Source organism: Convolutriloba macropyga, chromosome 6 (genome assembly GCF_964194025.1).
Source record: "Convolutriloba macropyga chromosome 6, txConMacr16.3, whole genome shotgun sequence".
In the NCBI taxonomy this organism is placed as follows: Eukaryota; Metazoa; Xenacoelomorpha; order Acoela; family Convolutidae; genus Convolutriloba; species Convolutriloba macropyga.
The window spans coordinates 47332934-47349135 of record NC_134473.1 but is presented as its reverse complement, the minus strand read 5'-3'; the positions used below and the strand labels follow the sequence as shown (position 1 = coordinate 47349135).

General features: G+C 36.7%; 2 protein-coding genes across 2 annotated transcripts in view; one reads left to right on the top strand and one right to left on the bottom strand.

Annotated features, from left to right (window-relative positions):
* LOC142341716 (gamma-aminobutyric acid receptor-associated protein) overlaps positions 1-16202 on the bottom strand; it is a 335133-nt gene that overhangs the window by 90164 nt on the left and 228767 nt on the right. The gene's annotated exons all lie outside the window — the stretch shown is intronic.
* The window catches only part of LOC142341715 (uncharacterized), a 47165-nt gene that overhangs the window by 15650 nt on the left and 15313 nt on the right, over positions 1-16202 (top strand). Inside the window, exons 6-10 of the mRNA XM_075392879.1 lie at positions 1387-1629; positions 1948-2229; positions 10192-10308; positions 10587-10725; positions 13502-13630. Of these exons, the coding sequence (XP_075248994.1) occupies positions 1387-1629; positions 1948-2229; positions 10192-10308; positions 10587-10725; positions 13502-13630 (910 nt within the window). The remainder of the gene's footprint in view (positions 1-1386; positions 1630-1947; positions 2230-10191; positions 10309-10586; positions 10726-13501; positions 13631-16202) is intronic.

Genomic DNA, 16202 nt, shown 5'->3' with positions numbered 1-16202 from the left:
AGGAGACCTTCGTTTCAACAAATCCAGATGCTTTTTTTTTAAAGTCGCCCGCATATCTTAGTTATGTCAAATGTTTTAATTGCTGCTGTTTTGAACGATATTAATGGAACGAAACTGTACCGTAGATGACAGTGAACATCAAATTTAAGCAATCAGTTTTATGCCCTTTACAACACTTAACTTTAAATTTTTCTTAGATGATTTTTGTTAGTATAGCCCTCATGTCTGTTATTTTTATTTTATTCGTTCGTCATGGTTGTGAAAGTTGTACTCTTATTCTATTTCTGAATTTCTGATGGCCGAGGTTTTTTGTTTTTTATAATTCCTTGCATTGTAATTCAGGACTTGTCTTGCTATGTTTTTCTTTAGCTGAAGTCATGACTTGAAATTTGACTTTTGTTTTTAAACATTGACTTCTGTTTTTAAACATTGACTTCTGTTTTAAAAGGTTGACTTCTGTTTTCGAACATTGGACTTCAAATGTAACTTAGTTTTTAATGTACAGTAATTAAGAACTGATGGTAATATTCACGGTGAAAAGGTCTTTTCGAGAATTTTTGATCACATATAAGTCCCTACAACCTATCTAACCTAACTCCTCCCCCAAATAGCGCCCCACACCTACCCCCACCCCACACAAATGCATTTTATCACTGTATATTGCTTCATTTATTTCTGAAATAGTTTGGGTTAGATGAGAGTTTTTGTTCCACGACTCTGAGTCGCATTCGGTATTCTGTCGGCTCTGTTTTATGCAATTTTTGGCTTGACAAATTTTTCTTCTGACCCATTTGACATTTCGTCCTCAAAAACGGGATAAACAGGTAGCACTCAGAGGGCATTAAGTTCTCTTAGAGTCCCGAGCCTCACTATACTCTAAATGCTATTCACAAAACTTTTTTGAGGAGATAATGTCATTGTGTGGAGGGGGGTTCTTAATCTTAACCCCCTCAGTCTCACGCCATCCGCCCCTCCCCCTCAAAACTCTCATTGTCCACCTGTCGATTTGAACCCCCTCTCATCTAGCCTTTGCATCCCTGCCCCCATCGCCGCTTGACCTCCTCCCCCCCCCCCCCCTACGACCCCCCCCCCCACACACACACACACACACATACTTTCCGACACCTCTGTCCCTACTACCGAAGTCACCGGCTCGCTGGTTTGAGAGCAATTCGACCGACATTAGTTGTTTGTTTTTTTGTATTGCAATTTGTAGATAAATGCCCTACTAAATTTTTATTGGCCATAACAAATATCTTTTAGAATCAGGTTTTGAGTTTTAGAATATCGAATGGGATGGTCTTATACTGCTGATGGAGGGTGGGGTTAAGATAGCTCTTGTTAATGAACTTTAACTTGAAGTTATTAGTCTGATCTGGGTTTTAGCGAGATGTAACCGGGAGGACGCCAAAAAGTGGAGGGCGACGCAATAAGATGGCGAAGCTGGCACTCACTGCAGTCCAAGATTCTACCCCTCACTTCGACGCACAGGCGACACCCGGAACCACTCTGATGGGACGAGACTCTAGTGAGATCGAGCACGCGCAGCTGCTGAGTGAACTGGGAGGCGTTGGTGCATCTGGAGCAGTGATCCAACAGAACCCAGTTGATCCTACGCAAAATGTTCTGGTTTGTTGAGTTTACCTTGATCGCTGTTGATTCCTTGTCAGTATATCAAACCAATGCAGTTTAAAATATAGCGCCTTGGGCGTACTGTATTAAAGGGACTATTCGGCTTTAGCTGTGATTGGAAGAAGTAATTAAACTGTTGAATTGAGGCAAAGTATGTTTTTTTAAAAGAGAGCAAACAGCTGCTGACAGCCATATAAATCTGAGATAACAACTGCAAATTCAATTTGAAAGAGTTGACGCTGATGCTGCAAATAGCTATAACTTTTTTAACGTCACGATAAAAAGTTGATAAGCAACATTTGCTCTAAATTCTAGGCCTCAATGTCATCAGTGGGTGCTGCTGCGCAACAGGCTCTCATGATTCCTACCTCCGCAGTGGACCAGGCGGGAGGAATCCCGACACACCCCCACTCGCAGCCACAACTAATGGGTGCTGCCACGGGGGCAGCGGGAGCCGTGGATTATCTGGGACCTGCTGCTGGCACCCCGGGTGGGGGATATGCTTATGCCTCGGCTCCTGAAATGCTTATGGCAATAAACAGACTCAACGATACTATTGAGAGTTTGAAATCTGAAATCGTGTCTCTCAAGTCACAAGTAAGCTTACAATGAATTTTCAATTGCTCACAAACGAAATTTGTAGCAATTATATTTGTCCTGCGGTCTTCTTTGCTAATTGAAGAGGAGTATTGGTCTTTTACAAGTTATATACAATCCAAATTATTTGGATTGTATTGGCCTGTTGTCTTTTAAAGACTCGAAGTGGAGTAATGGCGGAGCGTCTGTTTATCGGTAATTTTGTTAGTGTATCTACATCAGGAAGCGAGATGCGTGAAAAAAGAGTTGTTTAAAATTGCTGAAGAGAAGAGAAAAAAAAGAGTGGTTTTCTGTTCATGTCGAATTTATTTTTGAGAGCGAAAAAAATGGTTTCTCGAGGGTGTTTTTTTTGGGTAAATGCTTGAGCAGAAAAGTAATAACTTTTTTCGCAAAATAATGTCTGAGAAGTAGAATTTGAGCATTTGTTGGGTAATTTTGTTTATAGCTGCGAATCTGTAAGCTGAGCGGAGCTATATTGCAGTGCTCTTGGTTTTTTTAGTCGTCTGACGCTCTTTTTTTCGTTTTACATTTCACACATCAAAGCTGAAAAATTCAAATTTTCTGAATTACTTCTTCCTCTCACTAACAGTGTTTGCGCGCGTGAAGTCATTTCTCATTCTCTCTCTATCAACGGCTTTAAGTTCATTTGCGTGATTGGGTTTTCTTCATACATGACTTACCTCACTCAATAAAATGACTTTTGCACTTTAAAACTTAAGTTTAATTTGAATTAGTTTAAGTCAAAGGAACTCATTTACGCATTAAAGGTCCCTAATAAAAGGCTTCGGCGGAATGAATTTTAACACGCTTTAATAATTAAATGCTAAATGATTTTTACCTAGCTTTTTGAGCGGCTTTAATTTTTTTTTCAATTTAGATCTATTTGTTTCTATCTCTATTATCTGCTGGCTATGTTCTGGAATTTTGTAGGCGGCCGTCAGTCTCTCAGCGGCTATTATTTAGGCGCTTTCGTTTTTAATTCGCTTTGCCTTTTGATCACGTTTTCCATTTTACGTAAGTCACGATTTTCACGTTTGGCTCGTTTGTTACTTCACTGTTTCAACTGAATGGGTTTTCAATTCTTTTAAGCATTGAATTACGCAATGTAGTGATTACGGTCAATGGCAAAAGAGTCACCGGGATAATCCGATAAAACCCGGTCATAGTGCATTAAGTTATCAATGATAAAATAGAAGTGATTGTGAGATCTGCAATTACTAAACCTGGATAGCCGAGTAGTTAATTACTCTAAAAGTTTATAGCGCCCCTTTTAATTGTTTTTGTCACTCTGTCTTTTTACGCAATTTTTCGCTTGTCAAATATTTCGTCTGAACCATCTGACTTTTTGTCCTCTAAACCGGGATGAACAGGTAGCTCCCGTAGAGCATCAAGTGGCTCAGCAACTCTCCTAAAGCCTTATGCCTTGCTAGTCTGCAAGTACGCGATTTACCAGAACTCTTATGAAGAGACAATTTCAAGGTGTGAAGGGCGTTTCTGAATCTTAAAAGTTTGTCCACACCTCTTTGCCCCAATCAACCCCCCACCCCCAAATACACACATACACTTAAATTCTCCTCACACACACCCTTCTCTAACCTGGTGATTCTGACCTCTCTCTCTCTCTCGTCCAGCACTCCCACAACCCTACCCTTCCCTCCTCCGCTGATGCCACCACAACAAATGCTAGCATCCCTGAGCCCCAACTGGCTACTACCGAAGCGAACCGCTCGTCGGTGATTTGGAAGCAATTCGCCCGACATTAGTCGGTTATGTCCCCGTCTCTTAATCTGGTGTGGATGAATTTGAACCCCTCCGAGACCATTTTGTCAGATTTTGGCTTATGTTTAAGATCTGTTCACTTTTTGATTTAAAGGGGAAGCCAAATTAGAGTGGTGATTTCAATCATGCTGGAGTAAAAAAAGGAGCGAAAGTTTTTTTAAAGTCACATCTAAAGTAGTGATAAATTGTGTTTCAACAAATTTTTTTTGTTGGATAAGAAATTTTACGTGCGGCAGTTTAACGTCTATTTTTGAAGTTTTTTCTTGATATTCTTAATGATTTTAAAAGGTTACACTTGTTCTGAAACATAGGTCTGGCTTTTAGTTAATAAAAGGCCAGTTAATGGTTTATGTGACTAAACACTTATTTAAGGAAATCAGTGATTTTTTTTGGGTTTTGACCGTTTTGGTAGCTTCTTTTCCGATTTTTCATTATCATTGATGACTGATCTAATTGTATCTCTAATCAGGCGCAATAGATCCTATGTAATAGTTTCAATTGATGTCTGAAAATTTTAAATACAGTGCAAATTGTTCTCAAAAAATATCAATTGTTTCGATCAGTTTTGTTGTTTTTTGTTTTATTTTTAATCTCCTTAATCAATGATGAAGTTGCTAGTTAATAAGGCAGAACTGAATCTAGTTAATTATTTGATTTTCGAATTAATGTTTTGACTTGGACAATATTTGTTTATGCTAGTTTATGAGTTCTCCAGCACCCCTGAACTAAAAATTGAGTTCAGTGTTTTAGTTTTATTCGGCAGTTCATTTTTTGGTTTCTTTGATTATTTTTCTCAATTAGGTAGGGTAAGTTTAAAGATTGTTGCACAACTCTTCGAATCGTTTCAGATATTCGGTCAGCTAAGCTTTTTATGTGAAGCAAGTTTGTTTATAGCTGCGAAGCTGTAAGCTGAGCGGAGCTATATTGCGGTGCTCTTGGTTTTTTTTACAATTCAAAGAATTTGAATTGTATTGGGGCGCTGTCTTTTTTTAAAGATCTGTTCACACATTTTCATGATTTTTGAAGTCAAATTGGAGTAGTGATTTTGGTCACGCCGAAACAGGAAGTGGAGCGAAATAGCGAGTGGTTTTGCGGCGTGAAATTTTTTCGCTCCAAATTTAAAGTAGAGTGAGAAAACGGTGTTTGAACAAAAGTTCGCTTTCTCGCTAGTGGTTTTTTGTTCACATGCGGCAATTTCACTTTGATTTTTACTGTTTTTAATAGCCGCGTCCTCAATTCTAGGCGGCTCTTATAGCGCTCCTAATTTTTTTTTACTTCGTCTAACAGATGTTTGTTTCGTCTTACCGTGACTTCTTGGAATTGACTTTTACATTGACTTACCTCACTCAAAAAAATGTCTTCTGAGCTCACTTATGAAACTTTAAATTTTATGAACATTTACTTATTAAAGTTCAATAGTGTGTATCTAAATAGTGCCAAACATATGCCCTAATTCTTGAATATTAGAGTCTTGAGTTTTTGATTTCGAATATTAATTTTGGGATCTTTTCCGTTTGTGCACCCCCCCCCCCAAATATTGCACGTGCATCTGGGGGGTGCAAATAATATGCGCCCACTAAGCTGAGGGGGCACAAACGGAAAATATCCTAATTTTGAAAAGCCCTATTAGGTCTTTCTCCTTATAGAGCTTATGTGTCTCATAAAAATGACAGTCCGAAGCTAACCCAAAAAGTCTAGTGGTCTATTAAAGGACTGGTAGTCGATCTGTCTATTTTACTTCTATAGTTGTTTCAAATCATGTAACGCCAGAAGCGTCTATCGCGGCTATTTTCCGGCAATCTGCCGGCTATGTTTTCGATTTTTTGGATCGGATGTTTTTCTAAATGGTTTTTCCAATCCATTGATAGTCCGTTCTAGGTCTAGTTTTCTGTTTAGTCAATGAAAATTCTTTGAATTGTACGTCAGGACTTGTCCTGCTATGTTTTTTTGTTTCGACGTCTGACGCTCTTTTTTGTTTTACATTTGTTCACACAGCAAAGCTGAAGTCGAAATTTTCAATGACTTCTCCCTCTCACTAACGGCGTTTGCGCGCGTGACGTCATTTCTCACTCTCTGTCGCAAAAGTTTTTTGCGTGATTAGATTTTGATCACAAGTGACTTACCTCGATCAATAAAATGACTTCTGCACTTTAAAACTTAAGTTCAATTTGATTTGATTTAAGGTCAAAGGAACTCATGTGCAATAAAGGTCCCTAGTAACTTATGGTTTTTAATTCCCTATTTGTTCTAATTTTTCTTATTTAGGTAATGTAAGGTTAGTTTCTTCGAATCGTTTCCAGTAATCCTTTGGTTACGTTTTTCATCCGATTGTTTGGTCGACGGATTAGGTTTCTCCCTTTTTGTTCTCAAAATCCCGGATAGAACGGATAAAAAGGTTAAGGCATTAAGAGGTTGAGCAGCTCTCTTAGCCTTACGGCTTACTATTCTCTGTAAGCTTTTCACCGAGACAAACTCAAGGTGTGAAGGGCGATTCTTAATCATAAGATTTTGACCCTCGCCCTCCCCCCCCCCCCTTTAGTCAGACCCTTCCCTCACCCTCCCACAGCCCATTCACCCCCACCACCCTTTCCCAGTCCACCCTCAACCTGGTTATTTTGACCCTCATCCTCTAGCCCTTCTAACCCAGTCTTCCTCACCCCCATCGCTTGGAATCCCAACCTTTGACCCCAACCTCTTGACACCCGCACTCGGCTAACTCGAACTTCATATTTCATGATTTTTCAAGTCAAAGTTGAATACTGACGCCGAAGCAGGAAGTGGAGAAAAAAATCAAGTTATTTTGCGACGTGAAATTTTGTTATTCAAGTTATAAGCAAAAGTGAGAAAACAAATGCGTTTTAACAAAAAATTGTTTTCTTGATAGTGTTTTTATTTTCACATGAGGCAATTTGACCTTGATTTCATAATGTTTTTCGAGTCTTTTTTTTGTTTTCCAAATGCAGTCTTGGTCATTTTCTGGGTCTGGTTTTTTGTATGCTCAATGAAAATGCTTCGAATTTTAATTCCAGACTTGACCAATGTTTTTTTTGCATTGTCTGGCGCTCTATTCTCGTTTTATAATTGTTCACAGAGCAAAGCTATAAAAGTCACCTTTTTGTAATTAACTTTTCTCTCACTAACGGTATTTGCGTGCGTGACGTCATTTCTCTAACACGAGCGTCTAGGTCAATTGGTTGATTCGATTTTCATCACGCTTGGCTTACCTCACTCAACAAAAATGACGTTTGCTCTTTAAAATTTAAGTTTATTTTGATTAATAGCCGCCCTCATCTCAGCCGGCTATTATAGCGCTCCTAATTTTTTTTTTACTTCGTCGAACTTTTTTCGCTCTACCATTTTGCCGCTTTTTCAGCATTTTGCGTGAAATCTTTTTGACTTCTCTAGGCTAGTTTCTTTCTTCTCTCATTCTGCTAAAAGTGAATTTGAACATCAGTTGCTCAGCAAAGCAATTCAAAATGAACAGAGTCAGAATAAAAAATTGAAGTCAGAAGAAACAGGATAAACCCATAAAGCCCAATTTTAGATGCTCGCTATTTGAACGTCGTTCCTATAAGTCCTAGTTAACATCTCTTATGCTTATTGGTATTGATAGTAGCCCCTGTAGCCTCTCTCTAAGAAACAGAAGTATGTTCAACTACGAAATGCCATCAAAATGAATCGGACTTAAAAAATGTTTTTTTTTTACAAAAATCTTTTTTTTCGATATCTTCTATTCTTTCAATCCCAATCATGCTTATTGGAATCAACGGCGGCTATTTTCCGGCAATCTGCCGGGTCTATTTGTATTTAAGATCATTAGAGTAAAATTAGTAGGAAGGGTTTGTTGAGTGAATTTAAACAATCCATATCAATTTATCACTGAAAGTGTCATAGTTTTTGTTGGGCGTCGATAACTTTTTGATTCATTTCTTTATTTGTTTTTATCTGTATTTTACGCAATGCAAATCTGTTGCGCTGCTATTGTGGCAGTCTGTTGGCTATTGCGGCAGTCTGTTCAAGGAGTGGAAAAAGTTTTAAAAGGTTGTTTTTGAACTACTTGCGGACTTTTAAGCTATTTTAGCAGTTTTGGAGCTTTGTATTGTTTTATTGCATTTATTGGTTACTCAATTGGCGCATAATGCTTCTAGATTTTCTCTATTAGTGATTCGACAATGTTTTCAGAAACAAACAATTTTCGGATTTCCTTTTTTGAAAATCAGATGTAAGTTTATCACGCCTTCTCTAATATTAGAGCAATTTACCAGCTAAAGTAGTTCATCGTACTTGTTTTTAGCTGCAAATTGTACTTTTGGATGTTTCGTTGATCATTCTGAAGATATATAAGACTCGTAGATGCAGCTTTTAAATGCTTTGATTCTCATTTTCCCGGTTGAGACATATTTCAGTTTTTTTTTATGTTCTTCAAGTTATCAGTCTATGAGGTTTTAGGTTGTTGTAGTTAGTGTTAATAGTGGCTCTGGTTGTCTTTTGATTAAATTCGGACCAATGATAAGTTCTTTATATCATAGAATTTTTTTAAATCGAGTGAAATTTCGGCCCGTTTTTGATTTGCTGTTTCTGCTGTTTTTTTTTTGTTTTGGATATGCATTTTCAAGCGCTTACTTTTAAGTGTTCTGTAGGTATTGTACCTAGGAGTAAACAATCAATTGGTTGATTGATTGCCTTTGTCAAAATCAACTAAGTAATAGTTGATTTTCTTGTTTTTTTCTTGTATTTTTAAATACTTATTTGTATGTTTATTTTGCCCTAGTCTTTTCGATTGTTTAACGTCCCTATGCTGTATGTATGACTTTTTAGCATACTAATATGCTATTTTAACGATACGAAAATGCTTTGCTATTGTTACAACTGTTGGAATATTGCGCAGTTTGTAGTTAATAATAGGTTAATAAAGGATATCTTCGTTTTTCCTTTTCATCGATATTCTTTGTATTTGTCTTCTATTTTTTTTAGATTTAGATCATCTTGTTAGTCCTTGATTCAAATTAAATGATATCCCAAATTAAGTTCACAATAAGTTCCTCAACTTTTGCTTTGTTCGTTTCAACTGCTTTTTCAAAGTGAATATTTTAATGATGTAAATATTTTGTATGAGAAGGTTTTCTGCGACTCAAGTCGACCTCGGTTTATAGTCGGTTCTGGAGACTTCCGGCTGTTTTTATTAATAGCTGCACAGCGATAGCTAGGGCTATTATTGTCCTCTAGGTTTTTATTTCGTCGTCAAGATTTTTGTTACGACCATATGACGTCAAAATCACTTCAAATCTGCTTTTTAGTCATTCGTTTATGCAATTTCAATTGAATTGCGTGCGTGACGTCATTTTTCACTCATATTGGAACGATTTTTTTGTTCTTTCGCGTGATTAAGTTGTTGGTCACGCGTGACTTACTTCACTCAGAAATGACTTCGTGACTCTGAAACTGAGTTTTCTTTACTTTAATTCAGAGAGATAAGGACAAGTGAGTTCGTGTCACTCTAATTGGAGATTATTTGAGAGCAGCTAATAGAGGCAGCAATAACTTAAACGGATCCACAATCAAATTATAGCGTCTCACCATTTAATAGAAATTTTTTTGGTCTGTTTATTTTATCTTTTTGAGACTGCAGATCTACGAAGCTATTGCGGCTGTTTTCTGGCCATCTGCCAGCTATGTTTCATTTTACCTTTTGATCGCATTTTTCATTTTACCTTTTAATACTTTTGGTCACGACTTTCACGTTTGTCATCTGATCTCACTCACAGTTTCGACTGAATGGAACTGAATTCAGTCAAAGAAATTTGTCTCAATTTTTCTCTATTTATTCGAACTGGTTCAATCACAACGTCGGTCAGTGGAGTCAACGGGGCTATTTTCCGGCAATCTGTTCTGATTTTGGAGTGTATAGCGTGTGTTTTCTATTATCATAAGGGGAAGTAAAATAAACAATTGAATAAAAATAAATTGCTTTGAGATTGATACGAGAAAAGTTGCATTCTACTTATTTAGCTACAGTTTGGACAACGTAGTAAAAACAGAGAAAAATTACATGAGTACTGGCAGAACTGCAATGAACTTATCACGGCTTTGAACTGTTACTTCAGTTTCGACTGCTGCAATATTGCATTAAATTTCTTTTGAAGAGCCGTTTTCTTAACTGCTCAATTGTTGCAATGGCTTTAGGTAGTAGAGTCGAATAAATTGGGCGGATCAAGGCTGCGTGACGAGGGCGTGTACACGATATCAGTTAATGGACCTCACACCTCAAAGTCTACACTGGAACATCTCAGTCGCAAACAGGTGACACCTTTGGGATTACTACCCCGCACCATGGTTTTAATGATAATTTAACTTGTTCCTAATCAATTCCCACCTTTGTAGGATTAGAGGCTACTGCGTATTATCAAAATATTCTCTAATTATTTGGCCTCTGAATTGGGCGACAAAGGGTTGATGATTTTGTAGGTGTTCACCCACTATGTCACCGAGCTGAGCAGTTTTTAAATTAACTTAGTTACTCATTCAAACGTCCATGTGTTAAACATGATTTTACATAGAAGGCTACGATGTGTTACCAGGCCAAAGTGGTTCTTCCATCATTTGACTTGGGTGGTAAACTGAATGATACATCAGCATCTGAAGCGGCAATATCTAACAGTTCAGGCTCACAGGGCTTCACAGTAACCGATTCAACCAACACTAAAGTGTCCTCATCAGGTGAGTGTCTGAAATGCAATCATTTTATCATCTTCGCAACATTTGTAAGAAAGTTGATCTCCCTCAAATCGTGCGCAAACATTTATTAATATCCTCACAGCGATAGCTGGGGCTATTATTGGCCGCCTCTTGGTTTTTTACGACTCGGAGAGGAGCATTGGTTTTGTTAAGGTTTTTTTTAACCGGAAGTACTATTCGTTCAGACGATGTTTTGACCTAAAAGCGAAACTGAGTAAAATTGCCTCGTGAACTAATTTTTTTCTGAGCGAGAGAAGTTTTTTGATCACGCGCTGCGTTTAGTGAATGACTTTTTGACCTTCAAAAGTAGTTTTTGACTGAATGGCACATATAGATTTAGCCGTTTTTTTCGTCCAAGTGGCCCAGTTTTTTCTTGTAATTTGGTTTTTTTGTAGAAATAATTTTTATTCGATGCTATATTGAAATGTAAACCTCGGACATTGATACTCCAGTGTTTTGCAGAGCCTGAAAATGCGTTTGAAGTTGACACATTTTTCTTGACTTTTTAGTTAATTTTTGACTTTTTTCTAGTAATTTCATATTTGGAGCTTTCGGCCGTCTTTTGTCAAAAATCAGTTAATATAGCAACTTTCCTTTTGATAATTCTTGTACTCAACGCCTTTTTCTACCTCGATTTAGTTTTGTTTTTATAAAATTGTACATATGCTAATCCGATTTTGGTAGTTTTTTTCCAATTTTTCTTAGTTTTTTTTGTATTTTGGCTTTAATTACTAGAAATAGTGCAACATGATGGACTTTAATTTCGTTTCAATAAAAATTAAATCTTTTTTTGGCGTTATGTTTTTGAAAAACAGTTAATTTTTTTCATAAATGCAGTCTCAAAAATTTATTGAACATTTTCTTTGCAAAATGTCTCAATGTTTCGTATTTTTGAATTCTGCTTTTTCTTTTTTTGTTTTGTTCAGGAGCATGCATCTTTGTCTCGGATGACTCGTTGTCTTTTCTATGTCTCGAATGCTGAACAATGAAATGTATTCGTTTCTCTTGATTTTTTAATTTGATTTCTAACTTTCAAAAATCAAGAATGTCTTTGTTAAGGTGTTCCTTACCTTGTGTTCATATTCTTCACATTCTATTTTGTATCGTTCTAGCTTTGCCCTGGCACCTACTTTTATATTCGTTATATTGATTTCATGTAAAAATTTGAATGATTTCAGCTTTTTCTTATAGTTTCGTCATTTCTTTGGTTTGCAATTGATTTCATTCAACGTAAGGCAGTACTGATAGTTTGCCAAAAAATCTTCTCCAAAATTTCCACCTATTACTTTTTACTGCAATTTTACTATTTACTGCAATTCGGAACTTGGTATTGTTTTTGACCGATTTTTTGCCTTTCATTATTATTCTGTTATGTCAGTTCTATGATTTTAATTTTTGAGATAGTATAAAATCATGCTCTCTAGAGCTAGAGTTTATTTATTAAGGAAGAGGTATGTGTTGTTTTTTGTCCTATTTGCAGTGATTGGAAATCTAATTGTGGTGGTTTTCTGATTCTGAAATTTGAGCTTTTTTTGAAAAGTTTAACTTACTTTCTGAGAATATTGTCTGCCGTTGGCTTTCACGATCTTTTCGAGATTAGAATCATGAGTTATTTGAAAGCAAATGATAGCCCTATGAGCGTTTTCAACCTATCAGTTTTTTCAATTCTAATTGTTTTGGAGTTTTTTAACGTTACCAAACGTTTTAAATAATATAAAAATTTGCTGGACTTTGTTTCTCTTGGTGACAGTTTGTTTTTCACCAATTTTCAGATCAGACTTGGGGAGGTAATAAGTAAATGGTGTAATACAAAAGGTAACAGCTTCAGCTGCAATTATGGTTTTTTGTGATGTGTTGATGCTTCGAGTCGCTTTCGTAATTCTTTTGGCTATGTTTTTTATTTCGCGATTTTTGTTACGACCATGTGACGTCACAACCACTTCAAATCTGCTTTTTGTTCATTCTTTCATGCTTTTTTAATTGAAGTGCGTGCGTGACGTCATTTTTGAGTTTTTTTGTTTGCGTGATTAAATTTTTGGTCACACTTGAGTTACCTCACTCTCAAAAAAACTTCTTCACTTTGAAATTGACCTTTTTTTACTTTATTTCAAAGAGATAAGGTCAAATGGGTGTGTGTTACTCTAAATGAAGGTTATTTGAGAGCAGCTGATAGAGGCAGCAAAAACATACAGATTTTTAATCAAATTATAAGCTATGAGCCTTCAATGAAAAGACGAATTTTTTTGGGTCCTTTTTTAACTGTTTTTTTAGACTGCGGATCTACAAAGCTATTGCGGCTATTTTCTGGCAATATGCCAGCTATGTTTTTCAGATGGCTGTTAAAATATGCGTTTCCTAGAAGCTATTTTACTGTCTGATAGGAGAGAACACGGCCTCCTGTCGGTATAGTTAAAAATAACGTTGAGTGTGTAGTAATGTCAGTTCCGTTAACGTTCTAGTACCTGCAAGTAGAGAAATAGTATTGAATCCAATTGAAAATGAATTGCAGGTAGCCGTTAACAAAGTCTCACTTTTCGAACCGCTTATATTTTGATCCCACATTTGTTTTTCGAGCGAACAGAGAAGGCAGACCATCTCGTTTCTCAATTTAAACCGTCAAATCCCAATTCAAAAGGCGTGTTATAGGCGACCACACCTTTTGTTTCAAAATTTGATTTTCCATGGGAATACTTCAAACTGAAACATATGGTGGCGTTGTTTTGTTCAATTGTCTACCTGATAAAATGAACATTTTCAGGACCATCATCCAGCGTTGTGATCGACATTGATGAGTTTGAAGAAGTTTCGGAAGACGAAAACGATCCGAACAAAGCTCCGGGAGCAAATATCGGTTCATCTGCGAATTCCACAGTGGCTGCTACTGGAGGTACATTAAATTAATTGGTAGAGATAGTCATTTGTGTTTTGAATCCATTATAGTAAGCGATGATTACCCCCATTAGATATGGATCCATTATATGACCATTCGTAATTTAGCGAGCGAACGTAGCTGCTAGTAACTGCCACTTTTTGATATCTAATAAAATAGCTTGCAGAAGTGAACGTTCAAATAGCAAAATTACATAGTAAATTACCTATTTATGAAGAGCATTTTCTGCAAAATCTTTCATTTGATGAGTCGACAGCAAATCAATAGCATTTTCATTGGCCTAAATTGTAGAAAAACAACAAAGTACTTACGGAAAAATCCAGATAGAAGTTACCAGTTCTCCGTTGAGTCCCAGGTGAAATGTATTCAACTTGATCATAGAGCTCTTGAAATTACAATGCAAGTAGTTAAGACGTTGGAGTCATAATCAAGTTGAACATGTTTCATCTGGATATTTTCAGTAGTTATTTTTTCAGAGTCTTCGGCAATTTAGTCCGTTGATTTTCAGTCGATCCATATAAAATTTAATGTGAACGGAAATCGGAATGTTACTCTAAATGATATTAAAAACTGACATTTCACTATGTAATTTTTTGCCATTTGAATTTTTACTTAGTTAATTAGTGTAAATAGTTGTCTACAATAATTAAGAGTTGAGGTCCTTTATTTTGCGACACGCATTTCTTTGGTTAAGTCTTGTATTAATTTTTATGATCCCAAAACATGACATTGGCTTGCCATCAACTAATGATTTTGTGCCGCAAATTTTTAACTGTATATTTAAAGCAGAATAAGAAATTACTGAACAAGTTTTCAGTTTTTGCGATGGAATTATTTGTTCATATGTGACTTCCGTTTTTAATCTGAATTTAATTTGGTCAAATTTTTACCGTTGTAATTCTAGGAAGGCTGTCCGGTCATTATTTGGCTAATTTGTTGATTACTCTCGAATGAGAAGTATAGTAACGTGTGTCTTTTATGCAAATTTTTTGATCGACCGTTTTTGCGCTTTTTCTTCCAGAGCTAGCAGGCCCGCAAAACCATAACAAGAGAATCATTTACACGAAGTAGAGGTTTAAAAGAACTAGAGGTTTCTGTTTCGCACGCTTTAAAAGAAGTAGAGGTTTCTGTTTCGCACCATTTCGGTCTCGAACCCATGCTCCTCGTTTAACAGCCATAGGTCTCACCACTTTAGTTATCTATGCGTATTGCACTTGTCTTTTGCTCTTTTCACAGCAAATTTCTGGACAATGGCGTTTGTGACTTGCTTGTTTTTGCTATACCGCATGCTTAATGAGTGCAAAAAAAAATATGCATGATAGGAGCTTAAAAATGATGGTAAAGCGCGTCTCAAAACGCATTTATTACTTTAATTTGCATGATTAAGGGCATCTAAAATGTTACGATAGTAGCGCTGTTGACCATTGTGCTCAATTGCGACTGATATTTGCTATAAAAAAGGAAGATTGGACAATGCGACTGAAACTGCACAAAACTTAGTTTCCTAGTAATTTTATGGATAATGGTAACAGAAAAATGCTTCAAACTTCAGATTAGCAGTCTTCCATCTTACGAAATTCGCTATAACCACTACAAACCACCGTTTCTCACAATCGTTTTTCTCTTATCAATAAACATATTTCAGATTGTGAGCATCTGAGATTACGCAAACATGAAAAAGTAAAGCGTGAAAAACTCGGTTGAAAGCTAAGATTTTGGATTAGCGCAGAATCTGTCGAGTTAAAACTTTGCAAAAACACATTTACAATAAAAACTTCAAACTTCGTTCGGGAGCAATTAAAAAACGTATTTCACAGGTCAGTAAGTCCTCCCCCTGGGCGAGCATAATTTCAAGCCCTCATAGCTTCGTGGTGACTGCACCTAACTAACAGTCGTTTGCCCCAGGTTCGGTTCTCCTTCATCTACTTTGAGCTTTTTAGATCATTGACTACTCTCAATATATTCGCTTAACCATGCTGCTCAATGCGGATCTTAAACATGCATTTCGAAAGGCCACTTAAGCATGCAAAAATTTGTCTTAAAGCTCACGCGTATGATATATAAGATTACCATTTTTCATCACCCAAACTTACATAGGGACATAAACCGACTCGCGTCACAAGTGCTCGCGAACAACAGGTGGCATGGTGTTGATTAGAAATCTTCATGTCTACAAAAGGAAAGGTACCCGACTCGGGTTCGAACTCTCGACCCTCGGAAAAACAGTCTTCCATCCTACCTATTGCGCTATAACAACTACAGACTATCGCTTCTCAAAATCGCTTTTATCGCATCCTTAAACATATCTCAGATTGAGAGCATTTGAGTTCACGCAAAAATAAAAAGTAAAAGCGTGAAAACTTAGTTGAAAGCTAAGAGTGTCCTAGAATAGCTTAGAATTTGTAGAGCTAAAGTTTCGGTTAAAAAAAGACGTTTATAATAATTACTTCAAACTTCGAGAGCAATTAAAAAAACGTTGTATCCAGGACAGAGCATCTTTCCTCTGGGTGAGCATACTTTCAAGCCCTTCTCGCATCGTGGGAACTGAATTTGACTCACGGTCTTTTGT